At 41.2% G+C, this 16,810-nt stretch overlaps 2 protein-coding genes across 7 annotated transcripts in view; both read left to right on the top strand.

Annotated features, from left to right (window-relative positions):
• PLCH2 (phospholipase C eta 2) overlaps positions 1-7,268 on the top strand; it is an 81,683-nt gene extending 74,415 nt beyond the window's left edge. For 2 of the 4 annotated variants that reach the window (XM_085242563.1, XM_085242565.1), the window contains exon 23: positions 2,525-5,621. In XM_085242563.1, coding sequence (XP_085098689.1) covers positions 2,525-4,263 — 1,739 coding nt within the window. In that variant the 3' untranslated portion in view covers positions 4,264-5,621. Of the gene's footprint in view, positions 1-2,521; positions 5,622-5,692 lie in introns of those variants that run through there. The other 2 variants (XR_014887916.1, XM_085242564.1) reach the window with 2 other exon arrangements.
• Positions 7,269-7,270: 2 nt separating this feature from the next.
• LOC100550056 (putative glutamate receptor) overlaps positions 7,271-16,810 on the top strand; it is an 11,841-nt gene continuing 2,301 nt past the window's right edge. The window contains exons 1-11 of one of the 3 annotated variants that reach the window (XM_003212211.5): positions 7,271-7,405; positions 9,138-9,219; positions 10,355-10,462; positions 12,401-12,432; positions 12,980-13,039; positions 13,147-13,326; positions 13,508-13,734; positions 14,421-14,518; positions 14,978-15,195; positions 15,616-15,841; positions 16,432-16,679. In XM_003212211.5, the coding sequence (XP_003212259.1) occupies positions 10,390-10,462; positions 12,401-12,432; positions 12,980-13,039; positions 13,147-13,326; positions 13,508-13,734; positions 14,421-14,518; positions 14,978-15,195; positions 15,616-15,841; positions 16,432-16,679 (1,362 nt within the window). In that variant the 5' untranslated portion in view covers positions 7,271-7,405; positions 9,138-9,219; positions 10,355-10,389. Of the gene's footprint in view, positions 7,406-9,137; positions 9,220-10,354; positions 10,463-11,190; positions 12,433-12,979; positions 13,040-13,146; positions 13,327-13,507; positions 13,735-14,420; positions 14,519-14,977; positions 15,196-15,615; positions 15,842-16,431; positions 16,680-16,810 lie in introns of those variants that run through there. The other 2 variants (XM_019622524.3, XM_085242568.1) reach the window with 2 other exon arrangements.

Genomic DNA, 16,810 nt, shown 5'->3' with positions numbered 1-16,810 from the left:
ACTTGCAATTTATTGTGTGAATTGCTGACATCAGTTCAGGGAATTCTCTAGTCTGGGTTATCTAAGAGATCACACTTGATCGTTCTGCTCCTATATATACAAGTCCCCAGTAAGCAAGCACTTACAGATGTGCTTAATATTACATATATAATTGGACTTTGACCTGAGGGCCCAGTTACATAATACAAAGCAAATGAGGTATGTGATCTGATGTTACTTGACGTGAGCCAAGCAGTGCCGACTGCTAACATTTCTCAACTGCAAAGTAAAATTCACCCATTTAAAGGAAGATTATTTAAGCTACAGCATTTTTAGTATACTGTTGTTTCAAGCCAGGTGTATGCATGTGGTCACTGGGATGGTGTCACCGTATCTTTACTCACAGACTATATGTTGGTGACAGAGTCCTTCTTTTAATAACAGGTTCTGGCTGTTCTCTTACAGTGAGCTCTGAAAGCCTCAGATACATTTTAAAATATTTTATTTCTTTGACCAATATGATTTAATTGGACATCTATGGTTTCTCTTTCTCTCTTTTTTGATTCTTTTTATCTGCTTTGAGCTTTTAGGAGAATACCAGGATAGTGGGAAGGAGAGAAAGAAGTTTGCCAATTCCTGTGACTTGAAGTTAATCCAGGGCAGCAGAACCCTTCCTATGCCTAAATTATTGGCGTTGGGCTTTTCATAAGCTCTGAGTAGTGTGACATAAGGAACCATTTCCCATTATCAGTGCCAGCTCCCCTGCTAGCCCCCTAAGTCACTAAATAAATATTGTGATACGCTTAAAATTTGATTAAATCCATTTGACTTCTCAAGCATGGAACCAGCAAACCTTTAAAATAGTGAAATAGTCACTTGGACTGAATGCCAATGGTCCAGTGACAAACACTGTACAAACAGCATGCTTTCCCCATCCTCCTGCTATTTTAGTGCCTTGGGCCAAGGCACCAAGGAAACCAATAACATCAGCCTAATATGGCTGTATTTCATAATTAACATTCTGGTGATGGGATGTGCAGCAACAGTGAGACAGGAAGGTATAGTCTCTCGTTTGTCTCCTTTATGGCAACAGCATTACAGTTTCTGGTATTTTGCTTTGTAAGTGTGCTGTAATCTGTTCGCGTGACCTGGCCTGCATGGGGAGAGGAAGAGCTCACTGGTCTGGCCAGCTCTGGACTCCTCCAGATTCTGAAAATTTGGCTGTTCTGTCAGTGGTGGATGGGCTTATGTGCACGTAAGCCTTCAACAATCAAGATGCTTTCTTTATGACTAGTGGCAACAAATTCATATTATGTTTCTGTTTCTTTTCTTGAACAGTAGCAAAAATTGTCTTTTGTTATTCTAAAGCAAAACACTGGATTTAATATCTGTCCATATACGGATTCTATTAAATGCTCTGGTTGGTCAGAAATTCTTAGAATCCTACAAAAATGTTTGAAGATTTGTCTGTCTCCCTTCCCTCCCTCAGCACTAATTTATCCTGTTACCTGCACCTGCCTTCCCTACATTAACTGGATTTTTCCTCTGTTCTGTCCTATTATTCTACATGCACACTCTCCCTCTCTAGTTAAGAACTGAAAGGACAAGCAAGTTAAAGGTAACTTCAAGTGAGTGTCACTGATTCAAGCACCTTGTTGCCTGTACTTCTGTTTGCTTTTTTGTTTTGAAGCATGTTTGCATTGTGCTTTAGAGACATGGGAAGTATTGTTTTTGGCATGAATGCGTCAGTTCTTAGGTACAGAATAGAAACATTGCAGATGGAGAGCTGGTTGTTTTTTTTTTTTTTCAGGTAGTATAGTGGATGTAATGATTCTTCAGGGTTGTATTGTGAGCCTGCTATTCATAAAGCATGCATCTCTGTACTGTCTTGTGAAGAAGAAATGGCAAACTCTTAGGAAAACAAAGTTACTTTTTAAAGCTTTTTTTTGTTTTGTTTTGTCTTTAAAAGGCACATTCACTACATTACATAGAATGTATACAGATTGTTTTACCTTGTAAACTGCTCCAGAAGTGCTATGATATTTCTCTTCTTTGACTGATTATTAAGATCACATCTATTGGTTACTGAAGGTGTTCTGATTATTATACATGATCTGATGTGCTGTCATGTTTGAGTGCTGGAAAGAAGGAAAAGAGCAATGCAGCTGGTGCTGAATGGTGGAGGAAGAAGTTAGATTCTAATAGAGGATCCAAAGACACAAAGAAATGGATGGATACAGTTGTTCTTTGATTAAGACAATCAGAAAAATTCATGCATGGACTGGGATTTTTCAGAAGCAACTGCTTTTTTGGGCAACTCAAACAGAAAGAACCAAAAATGTTGCTGCCTTTGCTAGGCATTTGAAATCTTCAGTTATTTAAAAAAAAAAAATCATTATTAATATATGCAGTTCCTACCTTAAAAGCAAAAGGATACCATATAAAGGATAAATCTGCAGTTTAAACTGGAGTTCATAATAGCTAATTAACCCAATATCTGTTTTTCTTGTTTGTTTCTTTTTCTTCTTTCATGTCTCCCAAGTAGATGTCAGCCATTTCTCGATGCAGAGGTCAGTCACTTCTTTATGCAGCCTAGAAACGATCACTGAAGAGCCTGTTATTGCAAATGAAAGCCATCATGCCAGCCTCTTCTTTCCTCTACCCATTACTCCTTACAGTGATTCTGAAGAAGGGTCTATGTCTGATCATTCCACTGAATCTCAAACAAAAGCAAGCAATCCATTGAACTGGCCTCCAGAACCTCTGCTCACTAGAGAACAAAGACCAAATTTGGCTGCAGAAGACCAAATGCAGATAGCCACAAAAGCAGCTGACATTCATGTATTAGTCCAAGACAATGAGAGGACAAGCATGGCAGGACTTCTCAAAGAGGAAAATGGTTGGACTCAGGCATGCACTGAAGCTGAAGATCAAGTTAATTTGGCAGCGCATCCTCAGAAAGCCTGGCTGGTGGTGGCAGAAGCTAAGAGTGCTGGCCAGCCTGTTGAAAACTGCCAGAAGAAGAAAGATCAAACAGGGCAGGTATTGAAAGACTTGAAAACCACTGCTGTATTGAAAAGCCAAAAGCCTGGTGCAGCAGCTGTCCTGCAGCAAAACAATATGATTAACGGCTCACATCCAACTTTGTCTCCAGATATTTTCCAGAAAGCCCAGGCTGCACAGGCTCTACCTGTTTCTCAGACGAGCTCTTACATGTTAATAAGGAAGTCAAAGAGTGAAGGGCTGAAAAAGTCAGACTCCTCAGCTTTAATAAAAAATCCAAGTAGCCTATCTCCAGCAGCAGAAGTATACTTTGATGCTACTGTTAATGACCGGATCTGGAGCAAGTTAGATTGCAGCAATCATCGTGACAGCATGTCTTCCTCTTCCAGCATGTCCTCCAATGACACTGTGATAGATCTCTCTCTACCTAATCTAGCTCGCAAAAGCCTTCCAGATCTTGGCATCCGTCATGAGAACTTTGAGCCCCTTGCCATGAGAAGGGGTATTCGCCCACGGTCTGCTACAACGTCAGGTAATGAAATGTCAGTAGTGAGCAAGAGTAAATCCAATCCTAACCTGAGATCTGACCAGCTGCCAGCGGATGAATTATGCCCCCGTCCTCTTGCAAGGAGTCCTCAGGATGCATTCTCATCCATTCCTAGGAGACATACCTGGAGCAGGCTGTACATAGAAAGTCTCAGGCAATCTTCTAACAAATCCAAAGCACAGGATAAGGTTGGAAATAACCAGGTGAAATCCAAGAGTCTTGGAGACCTTACCTCTGATGACATTGTGTGCACTTTTGAAAGCAAATATCGTAGCATCAGCAGGAGTTTTGTCACTCGATCAATGCGTGAGCAGCGCCGCTCTGCAGGCCTGAGAACTTCTGTCAAACCCCAGGATGAACTGACTGAGCAGCTGAAAAGGCTAACAGCCTTTCAACAGGAAAATGATATCACTTCCCCCATCAGTCTTGATCCAACTGAATCTGAAGAGGAAGCGGAGAGCTTAGGACTCCTTCGCAGGTCATCATCTCGCAGTCAGAGCAGGGTGCGGTACATTGCCAACAGAGCCAAGCAAGCTCAGGAGAGACAGCGACTGCAAAGCCTGGGCCAGCTCAGTGGGAGTCCCATTGAAGAGAGAGGAAATCCAGAGGGAGCCTGCAGCGTTGCAAAAGCAGTCTGTATGGATATAGCTTCTCCTGCTGTGTTTACATCCCAGCCTAAGAACCAAACTGATTATAATACTGACACAGAAGTCTTCTTTATGCTGAAACTATAATTCTGGGGGGCACTGAGTAAGGTGATGTTTACATTCAAGACAAAACACAGTGACCTGAGAGGCACAAAATATCCTTATGGCTTAGTGCTTCCTGGCCTTCCCTTGATGGCAAAGGTACTTAAGATCCTGACTCCAAAAGAATAGATGAGTGTTAGACTTGTCATCCGTCTGTGGAATTCGATCAACCAAGTGAAATCAGAGACATATTTTTACAGTCTTAATGACCTGACCTCCTTTTTTTATTACGTTTTTTCCAGCCTCAAATCTGGCCTCCTTTGTGTGTGACCACTTCTTTGCCCTTGCAACTTGCTCTGTGCAAAACTTTTGCTCCTTACTACTTTCATTAATTGCTTTGTCTAGCAGTTAAACATCAGTGATGCTTGTGACAGCTAATGTTACTCTTATGAATTATGTATCCATGAAAGGAGGCTGGATTTGAAATCACGTAACTTGTTTTGGTGTTCTCATGAAGAGCTGGAGGCATCTGGGAAATGGTCAGAATTGCAGTGGAATTCCTTCCTTAATTAACGATATAGTAGATAGTCTTATTTCAATGAAAATCCATATTGTCGCAGTCTTTGAAGAAAGAAAATCTGTTGCCATGTTCCAAAGGAATGCTTTTTTTAAACCAAACTTGTTTTTTTTATATATATATATATATATAAGTATATATGTATGCATCCGTGTGTATGCAAGTATATGTCTGCTTGTATGTGTACACATGCACACACTTAAACTGAACTGTGACTGTTTCTTGTCTCAAAACATCATCTGTGGGAATGAGATGAGAAGGGAGAATTAGTCAAAAAAGGCAGGCAAAATCTTCTGACACTAATTCAGAAATGACTAAAAAGCACACTGATCTTTTCTTGAAAACAGAACCATCCTTCTTTATGGTATTTTAACAATGCTGCTGTACATAGCACTTTTTTGGATGAATTTTACTACTTCTGTATTGCACTGCCATGCAAAATTTTCAATGATATGTTTTAAAATATATATATTTAATTTTTTTAGATGAACATATTTAGAGTTATATAGCAAGCTAAACAGAATAACCATTTTTCCTCCCCATTTTTTTAACTTTTTTTTTTTCAAGGTGTTTCCTCCATCCCATCTCCCCCCTCCAAAGTCATTTATTATAGATGTATTTTATCAGTGATGGAGAAGATTGTTTACTGAGATGCATTTTAAAGAGAAACAGAGGTTTAATTTTATTTTCAAGCTACATAGAGTCCCTATTATTGAGAAAATATTTTGCTTTTGTTTGTAATGATTCTTCTGTGTATATTGCAAAATCTAAAAATTTGTTTGTAAGACCACCTTGTACTACTAAAATAAACATATTTAATCTTCCAGCTGTTGACTGTTTAGCTGTAACAACGCTTTTTTAATGCCGTTATAACATTTAATTTTACTCTTTTTTCAGAATGATATCCAGTTCAGATCCTGCTCAAATTTTCTCTGGTGCACCAAAACACATGCAAGTATTGGTAGAGACTGGCATTCTGATGTGTGATACACAGCATGTGGATAAGTTTGAACTAGTGTTGGCAGCCAGTGATGACTGTTTGGGTGAAAATTCTTGGGGGAGTCATGGAATTTGTAGCCCAACAGGTGCTATCAAAGGACCTGAGCTATTCTGAGACAGCCAAGGAAGTGAATGTCATAGAGAACAATACAAAGATAAACTATTTTTTTCATGTAAGGTAGATAGACCTATTTCATCACTGAGGTTGTTTAAAATCTAACTGAAAATACTTATTAAAAAAAATCTCTTCCTGTCCCAGCAAAGTGCACAGTGAAAATGTGCACTACTTTGTTCATTCCTTTACCTGGAAAGGTCCTCAGTTCACTTATGGATGTGAGGCTAGCACGGAGTTCTTGGCATTTGGTCACAAACATTTCAACCCTGAGATACCAAAAGGTGCAGCTAACTATGGTTGATGATTTCAGCATAACAAGGAAGTGGGGGCTGGGAGGAGTAAAATTCTCTGATTAAATATTTTAAAGTGATGCTTTGTCTGAACACGCTCCTGCAGTTTTCCATCCCAGCTCTGATCTTCATTTCTTGTCTTCATAATTTGGATGAGAGGCTCTTGAGGTTTGTGCAACAAAGGTTTGGAACATGCACTGAAGTAAATCTACAATATCTTTGCAGTCTCTGAAGAAAAAAAAAAAAAGGTAAATCATCAGCGGAATGTGTGATCTGCCAAGATCAGTCCTGCATTGTATCTTAAAACAAAGTGAATTTCATTAACATTCTTTAGACAAGAAAGTCAGCCTGTAATACTTCAGTTATGGGCTGAAGAGCTGCAGGGAGTTGCTGCTTTCTTTTATCTTTAAAGCAAAAAAGGACATGCAAACTGACAGCTTCAGAAGGTTAATGTGTGAAAGGTCTATTTGCCTCTTTTCAAAGACCAAGATCCACAATGCTGTTTTATCTTTTATTGATTAAGCAGTACTTGTTAAATTAATGCACCTTGCAGAAGACAATATCACGCAACACTTCAAAATATCTTTCTTTGTTCACGTTTTTAAAGAGCAGCAATTGGATTTAACTTACTAGGGTACATGTGAATTTTGTCCTCCTGTTTGCAAATCAGTAGTAACTGCCTTGCCAACTTGTTCTGTTGCACTGCACAAGACTATTAATGATGTGTCTGTGTATTCATATGAATGGAATTTATTTTGTGGTACCTACACTGCTGAGCAGCAGGAACTTACTTAAGTTTTGTTCTTCATCCTTTCTGCTTCAGTGTAATTTTGCTCTGAAGAATAATTACAACAATGATAATCTAACCAATCAATGTATTCTATTTCCAATTTTTAGTGTTTGATTAACAGAAGGAAAAGATTAATGCTGATTCTGGTAACAGGTTTTTAAGTATCTTCTAGGTTTGGGAGAGGGCTTTTCTTGTCTTGCTCCCTACCCCCCCTCAAAATAACAACAAACTCGAGAGCTTTAAGCAAAACACTTTTAGATTGTTGTTTTTTTTTTTTTTCCTACATGAACTGGAGCAATAGTGGAGGTCTCAAAATCAAGCTGGCGAAAGAATTTAGAGAGAAAGGCAGCATACATAGGGATCTTCAACTAATGTGTGAAAACACTTGCTTGGCTCTATCTCGTCCAAAGCTGCAGGTAAGAATTCAGTGAAGTGTGCATAACAAGCACACAGTTTTTTTTTTTTTTAATGGGTTTTCAATGCCAAAGTATTTGGTCCTTGTAATCTTGCTTTGTAGGCAACAGTAATGATCATAACTCTGTCTTGGGAAGGCCCATTTTGTATCTATTCCTGCTGGCATGTAGAGTAACAGCAGCCATCTTCCATCATCCTGAGCTCTCCCTGTGAGGTCACAGACTTGTCCCAAATGCTTTTCAGTTCATTAAAGTGTCAGTTTAGGAGTCCCGACAGTACATGGTTGTCCTTGGTGTTTATGGTCTGTATTCCTCCAGCTTGGTGTTGAAGATCATTGATGATGAACATTTGGTTGTATCTGTAAAAACTCATTTTGACAGTGCTGAGATGTTTACAGCTGCTTGTAGCTGAGCTTATTAGTGGCTTAGCCCTCATTAGCTGCCAGCTGTGAAAAATCACATACCATAATGTGCATCTTGCTAAAACCTAGAAAAATATTCATGAGAAGCAGCTGGGAACCTTAACTCATCTGATTTTTGTTAACCTCCCTCTAAGTGCAAGGCTTTGCCTGAGTCTCCAGAGTGTGGCTGTCACATAAAGTGCAAAATAAATCGTGCCAATGACCAAAGCTAGTACCTGAAGTGGAGCTGCAAGCAATTCAGAGCATCTGAGAGAAATCCGAGCTGAATGGATCTCCTGGCACCTTTTTGGTTTTGTCCTATAGAAAGAAGTGCTTATCACTGATAGCGTAGCACCTTGCCATAATTCATGTTGTAAGAATGATGTGCACCATTTGGTGTCTGAAGTGCAGTAAAAGTAATCTTGGAGCTCCCCTGCACTGCAGTGCACTGAGTCCCACCCTTCCACTTTGGCATCACCAAATACATTACTATAAGTATTTTAAAAATTGAAATGTAAGCAAATTCTGACTGCTGAAGACCAGTTGACATTTAATGATTGATTAACTCAGTGGCATGTATAGAAAGGGCTTAGGGAGGAAGGTGCAAGCTGCCCGAGACATCTCCATCTTGAACAGAGCTTAAAGTCAAATAAGTGTGAAATAATTTTTTTCTTACTCGAGTGTGGACATGTTCCAACTCCCCTGCAGGATGATGATTTACTCTGCTGAATTCCTGTGAAAGCAATCCTTTGTAATTTCAGAGCCTCGATTGCTGTATTTATAAATGACCTGGCCCAACCATTTGGCAGGGTTGTACTGCAGCTCACTTCTGAAGTGGAGATTGTAAGTGGGGTCAGGAATTTCATGTCTGTGTACACAGTTCTGTACAACCAAGTTCGTGGTTTACCTTGAAGCTCAGGCCTTTCTTCAGCATTCTGGGATGTGAGGAAATACTACCGTATGTAACTGGTTTGTAAGGGTTCTGATGTTGTGCTGGAATCCCCCAACCGATCAGAGAATCACAGCACGGAGAAAGCCTTCAGCCAGCAGCAGCCGGGAGAGGTGGGTCCAGCTGACGAGGGCACGGTCCTGCAGAAAGAACCGCGCAGCAGGCCGCGCACAGGTGTTCGTACTTTCCGAGTCTCAGTGTGGTATTGAGCCGCCGCACTGACCCGCTTTCAAACTTTCTGCTGGATGTCCCCTTCCTTGTCCCCAAGGCAAGGCGCTCCCGCAGCCTGCGCTGCCGGCTGGCTCGTCCTTCCCGCAGCAGCGCCGCGCCTGGCTCCTCCCGCTCTCCTTATAACAGCGTGGATGCAGCGAGCGTTCTGTTCCAGCAGTTCCATTTGCCGCCCATCGACGTGCTGCTGCTGGGACCCAGTCAGACAGAGCAAGCTAGGAGAGGCTGAAGGAATTGCTGTAAGTGAGATTCTGCCTTCAATCACTGCTGTGCTTGTAGCTGGCAGAGATTGAAGCTCTTGTGCAACAGGCTGTCTCCTTTTTTTTGCTGATTGATGGCTGTTCATCTTTTCTACTGCTCGGTTTAATACTAATGCCTCCCTTCAGCACTACGTGCAGAAGAGTGGCTGAGGAGTAATGTTGTCTTTTTTTCTTCCTATTTTGAAAGACTCAGAAGTTTCTAGAGCCAATTCTAGCGAAGTAACATCTTAAATCCTTAGCTTGTTTTGCTGTAAAACTTGAGAAAATGTTGTAGTACTTTGTTAGGTAGATGGTGAAGGGATGTTGCAGTGCTTCATTTAAGCAGTAGCTGACAGATCCTTACAGGCTGGAAGGCACTGAAGTCATCTGTCCTCCCATTATTCTCCCTGTAGGTGATTCCATTTATCCTTAAATTATCTTGGTACCAACACACAGTTAAGGAAGTATATTTGCCTTCGCAAAAATGCTCTTTTTGCACAAATTTACACTTGGTTTCTTTTTTAGACAGACAGCAACCAGTGTGATAACAATTGTTTTTATTACCAGCTCAGAATAGTTTTTTGGTTTTTTTTTTAAATCTTTCTGAAGATATTTTATAGTACATATTCAATCATAATGAAAAAGTAGCAATAATTTACTGGTTAAATTTACCAGAAAACAAAACAGAACAGCTGTTCCTCGCTAGCTCAAGTGCATCATTCCTGCTGCTTTTTTCCTCTGCAACCCAAAAAAGGGGAAATTTAACATTCTGCTTTTATGTCTCTGAAATAAAGACCTCCTGAAAAATCTCCTGTTTATCGATGCCTGCACGCTGATCCTGTGCCTGAGGAGACATTGCCTCTCCTCATGGGGAGCTGGCTGGGAAAGATACAGTGCAGCAGGCAGTGGATACATCCACTTCATGTGTTCATCACATCATTTTTTCTGCACTAAAGTGTTCCCGGGGACCTGTTATTTAATGTTTGTTCTATTTGGTCTCAGATGTGACTTGGAGACCCTTGTTTGAATTGGAACTCTTCAGAATTGAGATGCAGAAAATCCAAGATGTACTGATTTAACTCAGCACTGAGGAATCATAAAACCAGTATTAATGATTTTCCTTTAACTTCAACAGGAAGTTTTCTCTAAACAGTAACTATTTCTGCTGCAATGGACAAAGGACTTCACTTCATGTTCTGTGTGGTTACAACTGTGTTGCTCCTGAGAGAATCGAGCCAGACAGGTGAGAATATTTGGCCAAAAATGCTAGCTGCATACAAGTCTGGTTTTGTTCTTCGCAGTTGGTTAATTCTTGTTAACAGTAGCGCTAGATTAGGACACTGTCTTAAAATTTGCTTGAGATTTGGTTATGAAGACGCTGCCAGGACCTACCTTAGGGCCAGCAGAAGGAGCCTGCCAGTGACTTGTGCACAGCAGTCAGCTGGTTGGATCGCACTGCATCCCCAGTGCGAGGAGCTGGGCAGCTTGCTTTTGCAGCTGAAACCAATGCTGTTGTTTCAATCTTACTGTGGCTTTTTGGTGTTCTTTGTCTCAGTCCACACTAAGGAGTAGCTTGGCCTTGCAGCATTACTGGGAAACAAAAATTGGGTCCTCAACTGGTTCTCCTGCCCCTCTCACCTGCCTGTCCCCTTCCTGACCAGAGCTGGTGGTAGCAGCAGGTTGCTTCAGGTTACATGTGCATCAGTCTTTAGCTTTAGTGACAGTGGTCAGTTTCTCTGATACTCTTATCCTGAGTGTCCCAGTGTACTCCAAAACTGTCATCCATCTAACCTCTTGGTTCAGCTATCCCTCATGGTCACAAGCTGCATAAAGGGAAATGTGGACAGAGAGTAACCTAGGCAGAGGGGGGGACAGGGTAGAAAAGTGGGGGTGAGGAAGGCCAGTCCTGGTTTATCTGTGCTAAATGCTTTTTGTTTTTGCTGCGGTTGCTGATTTTTGCATCCACGGTAGTTTCCTGCAGCAGCAAACCTTTGGGAGCAAGAGTGGAGGGATGAGACCCTTTGTGGTATGTTTTTGTAAATTCTCACGATGAGGACTTGGCTTCTGAGAAGTGTCACTGTGATGAACTCAGAGTTTGGGCTGCAACTCGATTACTTATGGTCCTTTCAGGAGTTCCTACAATGGGGCTTTGAACAGCTGCATCCAGTGCCACTGTGGGGGAGCTGAAGCCCTTGGTACAGACTGTTTTCTTCCAAAAAACCCTAGCAGGTCTTCAAAAAAGGAGCCTCAAATAGCTTTCACTGGCTCTAATGAGTTTCTGAAGAGAGACAAGAGAACTCCTTTGTGAAGATTTCCAGCTCCCATGGAGAACTGTGGAGGACAGGGAAAAAGCAAGTTTTGTTTTAACAATACTGTAGAGTTCAGCACAAGAAAATGCAAATCCAAAGAATGAATAATACATAACGAATGAATATGTTGTTATATTTAATGAGAAACTCACAGCTTTTGCTTGGAAGAGTAAAAGCACTCTAATTTCTTTGTTTTATCTGTTTGTTTGTTTGTTTGTTTTGTTTGTTTGGTTGGTTTTTTGTGGTTTTTTTTTTTTGGCTTTTGCACTGTGAATTCTTTGATTCCAGGGAGCAATAATGTTTTACGCTCTAGAAAAAAGAAACAATCCTGGGTAGTTAATATGCTATACATCTACACAACTATGTTTTTCATTCTGCACCTCAATTGTTACAGTTTATATCTCTTGCAGATTTGGGGAGTTGAGGTGTTCTGGGTGTTATGATAAAGGAAGCTGTGGATCAAATAATTCAACAGATTTTGTTAAGAGCTGCACATTGGAGCAAAGAGTAGAGCCAAAAGCTTAATTAATCTCATTAATAATACTTCTACAAGTGGCTTTTCAACTGGTCAGGAAGGGCGATTCTGCAAAATCTGTTTTTCAATGTGTGAGTGATAATAATAAAGCTAGAATTAGAAACTTTCGCAGCCTGAATCTATGTGTGTATTTCTGCCTCTGTTTGCTTGACATTAATACTGTGTTGTGAATAAGGAAACAAACTTACAAATTACTACAAGTCAGCTGTACTGTGAACTTCTGAGTCCAAGGATGATCATTCTGTTTATGTAAGTGAAATGAGTTTATGAAAGTTCACTTTTAAGGAACTGTAAACATAAACCCTGCAAGGAATTGATTTTGTTGTTATTTTTTCAGGAGCGATGAGGAATGATGATGCAATGATTAAGGTATGTTTAAGTTCATTGGTGCAGGGCTACCAATAAAGTCATATGTTCAAAAGCTCTTGGATATTAAATCCAGAAATAGATGAGTTCACAGCCTGCAATGTGTTTAATTTGTGAAGACAGCTTTAGTAGCAAAAAAGTGAACTGTTCTGAAGTATTAGTGACCAGAAAGCATCTTCAGCTATATGACTGTAAGGTTGGACGATGCATTTTGAATTTGATGTTCCATGTGAAAGAGAATTCATGTTTCCACTTCATCTCAGGTTTCCTGCTGTTTTGTCTCCAGGAATTGCTCTCTAATGAGGCCTTAATTGGCTGCTAGCTGTTTTGTCAGCAGCATAAATTGATCTCTCTTCGGAAGACTGTATGCACTGTGTACCTGAAGAATTGACAGTATTTAACATGATTTTTATTTGTATGTTGACTACATGCCATAAAGTGAAATGTTTTTGATTGATTAATTTCTGTCATGGAACACACACACATTATAATGTAAACCCTCGGTAAGTGGGGAAATCCTATTATTTTTCCTTTATTTTCTTATTTGTAGGCCAATGACTTGAGGGGACCAGAAGAGAACCTTCCAGCTTTGACAGTCACAACAATCTTGGTAAGGCAGTAACAAAGCACTGTAGCTGGGCGATAGCTGGAGTTAATTCAGTGTCAGTCACACTGCAGATTGTGGTGGCATGTAATTGTATTTCCCTGTTTATGCAGGAAGATCCTTATGTCATGGTGAGAAGTGCAGAACTGGAGGGATACTGCATTGATTTGCTGAAAGCACTTGCTTCAATGCTTCACTTCAGCTATAAGGTGAAGGTGGTGGGAGATGGGAAGTATGGAGCCATCTCTTCCAATGGGAACTGGACAGGGATGATTGGAGAGATTCTGAGACAGGTAACTTCCATTTTATATTTGAGAAACTGCGGCATTAACAAGGAAAGGAGCCCAGGAGCTGTGCTTACATGGCCATTGGCCATGTAGGGATCTGTCCACTCAGCCTGGGAAGCATTCTGTTTTAGTGATAAAAGACTTCAGGCAGTTGGATGATGGGTTATATTTTAACTTCTTCTTACAGGAAGCAGACATAGCAGTGGCTCCCTTGACAGTCACGTCAGCAAGGGAAGAGGTAATCTCCTTCACTACGCCATTCCTGCAGACTGGGATTGGAATCTTGCTTCGAAAGGACACCATCTCTCAGGAGATGTCTTTCTTCCACTTCCTGGCTCCTTTCAGTAAGGAGACCTGGACTGGCCTCCTATTTGCTTATGTGCTGACGTGTGTCTGCCTCTTCCTTGTTGCCAGGTATAAATGTGTTTTACAAGTTTTGCTCGAGTCGACTGCTTTCCTAGCTATGGAGAGATTTTTATTTTTAAGAAAGTAGCAGGGTGCATTTTGCTTTGGGAAAATTTCTGAACAAATCTAGAACCAGAGCTAATTAAGCTTAATGGCAGATTAAGAGTAGGAACTCCCAATGAAAATCACCATATCTCTTGATGTGGATTATCCACTGTTGTCAAAAGGACTGTGTGTTTGTGTTTCAGCTTCTTTGTTCTCACTTTTTATCAAAGTTGTTTTTTACTCTGACCGTTTCCTTGGCACAGTCCTTCCTCCCAGAGTGTTTTCATGCACTCAATCCTGCACTAACTTTTGTGGGTGAAATTCTTTCCCCTCCCTCCTTTTCCCAGGACATTCAACTTTCTCCTCCTCTCTTCATGAGGCTGCACTAAAGCTCTCTGCATTTGCAATTTTGAACAAAAGTTCTGTTACTGCTTTTCTTGTTTTATGCACAGTCCTGAGCCTTCGTTGTTGCAAAATACTTGAGGTATTGAGTAGGAGCATTTTTGTCTACTAGATAAACTGGGCTACAAGTAAAGGAGGACCTCCGATGGAAAGATAGGGCATTTCCAGGCTGTCTGCACTGCTGCACATCGTGCTGCAGGATTGCTTTTTCCTTTAGTGTCTGGTGTCATCCTCTTATTTCCTCATAGGCTGAGCCCTTGTGAATGGAATGAGCCAAAGAATGAAGAGAATCACTTCACCTTTTTAAACAGCCTCTGGTTTGGAGCAGGAGCGCTCACGTTGCAAGGTGGGCTGGGAGGAGCTGATTGCACATCCAGCTGTCTGTAACAATACTGTGCTGTACTGTATGGTTGGGGTGCGGAGGGAGGGGGTGATAAATAGGGACACTTGGCAGTGCTGAAGCAGAGATGTCTTAATTAGGGACTTATGCAGGTGGCTGGCTTCATGTGAGCACTGCGTGTTTTCTGCTGTAACTCTTGCTCCAGGACTAACCAGTGCACTTATGTTTTGTCGAGTGGAGTCTTTTTTTTTTTTTTTTTGGCCAGTAGTTTTGCTTCAGCTCTGCATAGCATGCAGCATTGATGCTATTCAAACCAGCCACTGAGGGCTTTTTAGGCCCGTGTGTTTCTAAAATAGCTGCAAAGCAGCTTTCGCAGTTTGGATTTATTTAAAAAGTCTTGTGCTGGCTTTGGCTCAGGCTGTCTCTCACCACCCGAACTTTCTGTCGGCTCCATTGGTCTCGCAGGTGTCACCCCTCGGCCCAAGGCGTTTTCTGTGCGGGTCATCGCTGCCATCTGGTGGCTCTTCACCATAGCTTTGCTGGCTGCTTACATCGCCAACTTCACCGCGCTGTTGAGCTCTGGCAGCGAGCAGCTCCCGATCCAGACTTTTGAAGATCTTGTGAAGCAAAGGAAGCTTGAGTTTGGGACACTGGATGGCTCCTCCACTTTCTACTTCTTTAAGGTGCGGAAAATTGAATTGTGCACATACATGCCTGCCTTAGAACTGCTGAAGTGCAGTCAAGCTGTCTGCACATTGGGTCTCACACCATTTTCTTCAGTGTAGACTCTGTCAGTTCTCTTGTGCTTTAATGTGATTGGTGTTTGTGGTTTTCTTATCTCTTCTTTCACCTTTTCTCTGAGAGAGAAGCATGCAGAAGACTGTGTTTTAATAGTGCATCCTCTCTTAAGACAGTGGTACTAGTCTTCAGGGGTTATTCTTGCGTACCTTGAACATAAAGTGCTAGAAAGATGATAATGTTAATTACAGAGGGCTGAAAGGTAAATAGTTTAAGTACTCTTATTCTCTAAATATTTTCACAGTCACTGCACATAGAAACAAATATTTTTCTAGATAATTGTTTCACACGTCACTTTATTGCAGAACTCCAAGAATCCCATCCATCAGATGATCTATGAATATATGGACAAGAGACGAGACCACGTTTTGGTCAAAACCTACCAGGAAGCAGTTCAGCGTGTGATGGAATCCAATTATGCCTTCATTGGTGAATCAATCTCTCAAGACCTTGCAGCCGCCAGGCACTGCAATTTGATCAGAGCCCCTGAAGTTATTGGAGCCAGAGGATTTGGCATTGCCACTGCCCAGGGTTAGTCACTGTCTATGACTTCTGTGCCACTGCTCCACTTGGATTTTATGGGTTTGAAATAGCTTGTTAGAGCAAAGAGCCTGGAACAGCTAAATCCTGAAACTCAGAGACATTTTTCTATGTGTTAAGGCTAACAATCCATTATCAACAAATTGTTAACGCTGCTATCCAATATTTTTATTCAGTAAATGAATTATCACTAGTGCTCGCTCTTACATTGAATAATAGATTTTAAAAATTCCCACTGCCAATGATATCAGTTGTTTTTTTTTCTGTTTTTTTTCCTCCTGCTCTGTGGTACCAAGAATGCAGAAGAACTCTTAATCAAATTTGTTCTCTTGTAAGCATGACTGATAGTATTTTTCAAAGACTTCACACTGTCATTCTGTTAGTGGATAGGATAGGAATGGTTGTTATTTAGTTATCTAAGAAAGCACTCAGATTATTTTGCTGCACTCTGCAGAAAGACCATTTGAAAGTTGGGAAGCAGCACCCAGCTAACCCTGCTTTGTCATGTAGTAGCAGGTTGATTAAAAATGTTAGTGTCTGTGATCTCTCTTACTTGCTTTTCTCTCTCATTCTGCTGCCAGCATCGCCCTGGACTAAGAAGCTATCAGTTGCTGTCCTCAAGCTGCGTGAATCGGGTGATCTGGACTATTTGCGTAACAAGTGGTGGGAGTCCAGCTGCCTTCACAAACGTAGAGACAGATGGAGCCCCCTGCAGCCCCAAGCTCTGGGTGGGCTCTTTCTTACTCTTGCAATTGGCCTTGCATTAGGAGTGATTGCAGCTATGGTGGAGCTGTCAAATAAGAGCAGACATGCTGCTGGACATGTCAAGGTGGGTGACTGTCATCACCTCTGTCGTCTTCTTGGGCTCCCTTCTGTTTGGTGTGGGCATTAGTGCTCCACTGGGCAGAATGCTGACTTTCTTACCATGGCAATCTTGTTTGTCTGAGGAAAGAAATGTAA

This window comes from Meleagris gallopavo, chromosome 23 (assembly GCF_905368555.1).
Source record: "Meleagris gallopavo chromosome 23, MGAL_WU_HG_1.1, whole genome shotgun sequence".
In the NCBI taxonomy this organism is placed as follows: domain Eukaryota; kingdom Metazoa; phylum Chordata; class Aves; order Galliformes; family Phasianidae; genus Meleagris; species Meleagris gallopavo.
This window is presented reverse-complemented; position numbering and strand designations above follow the sequence as displayed.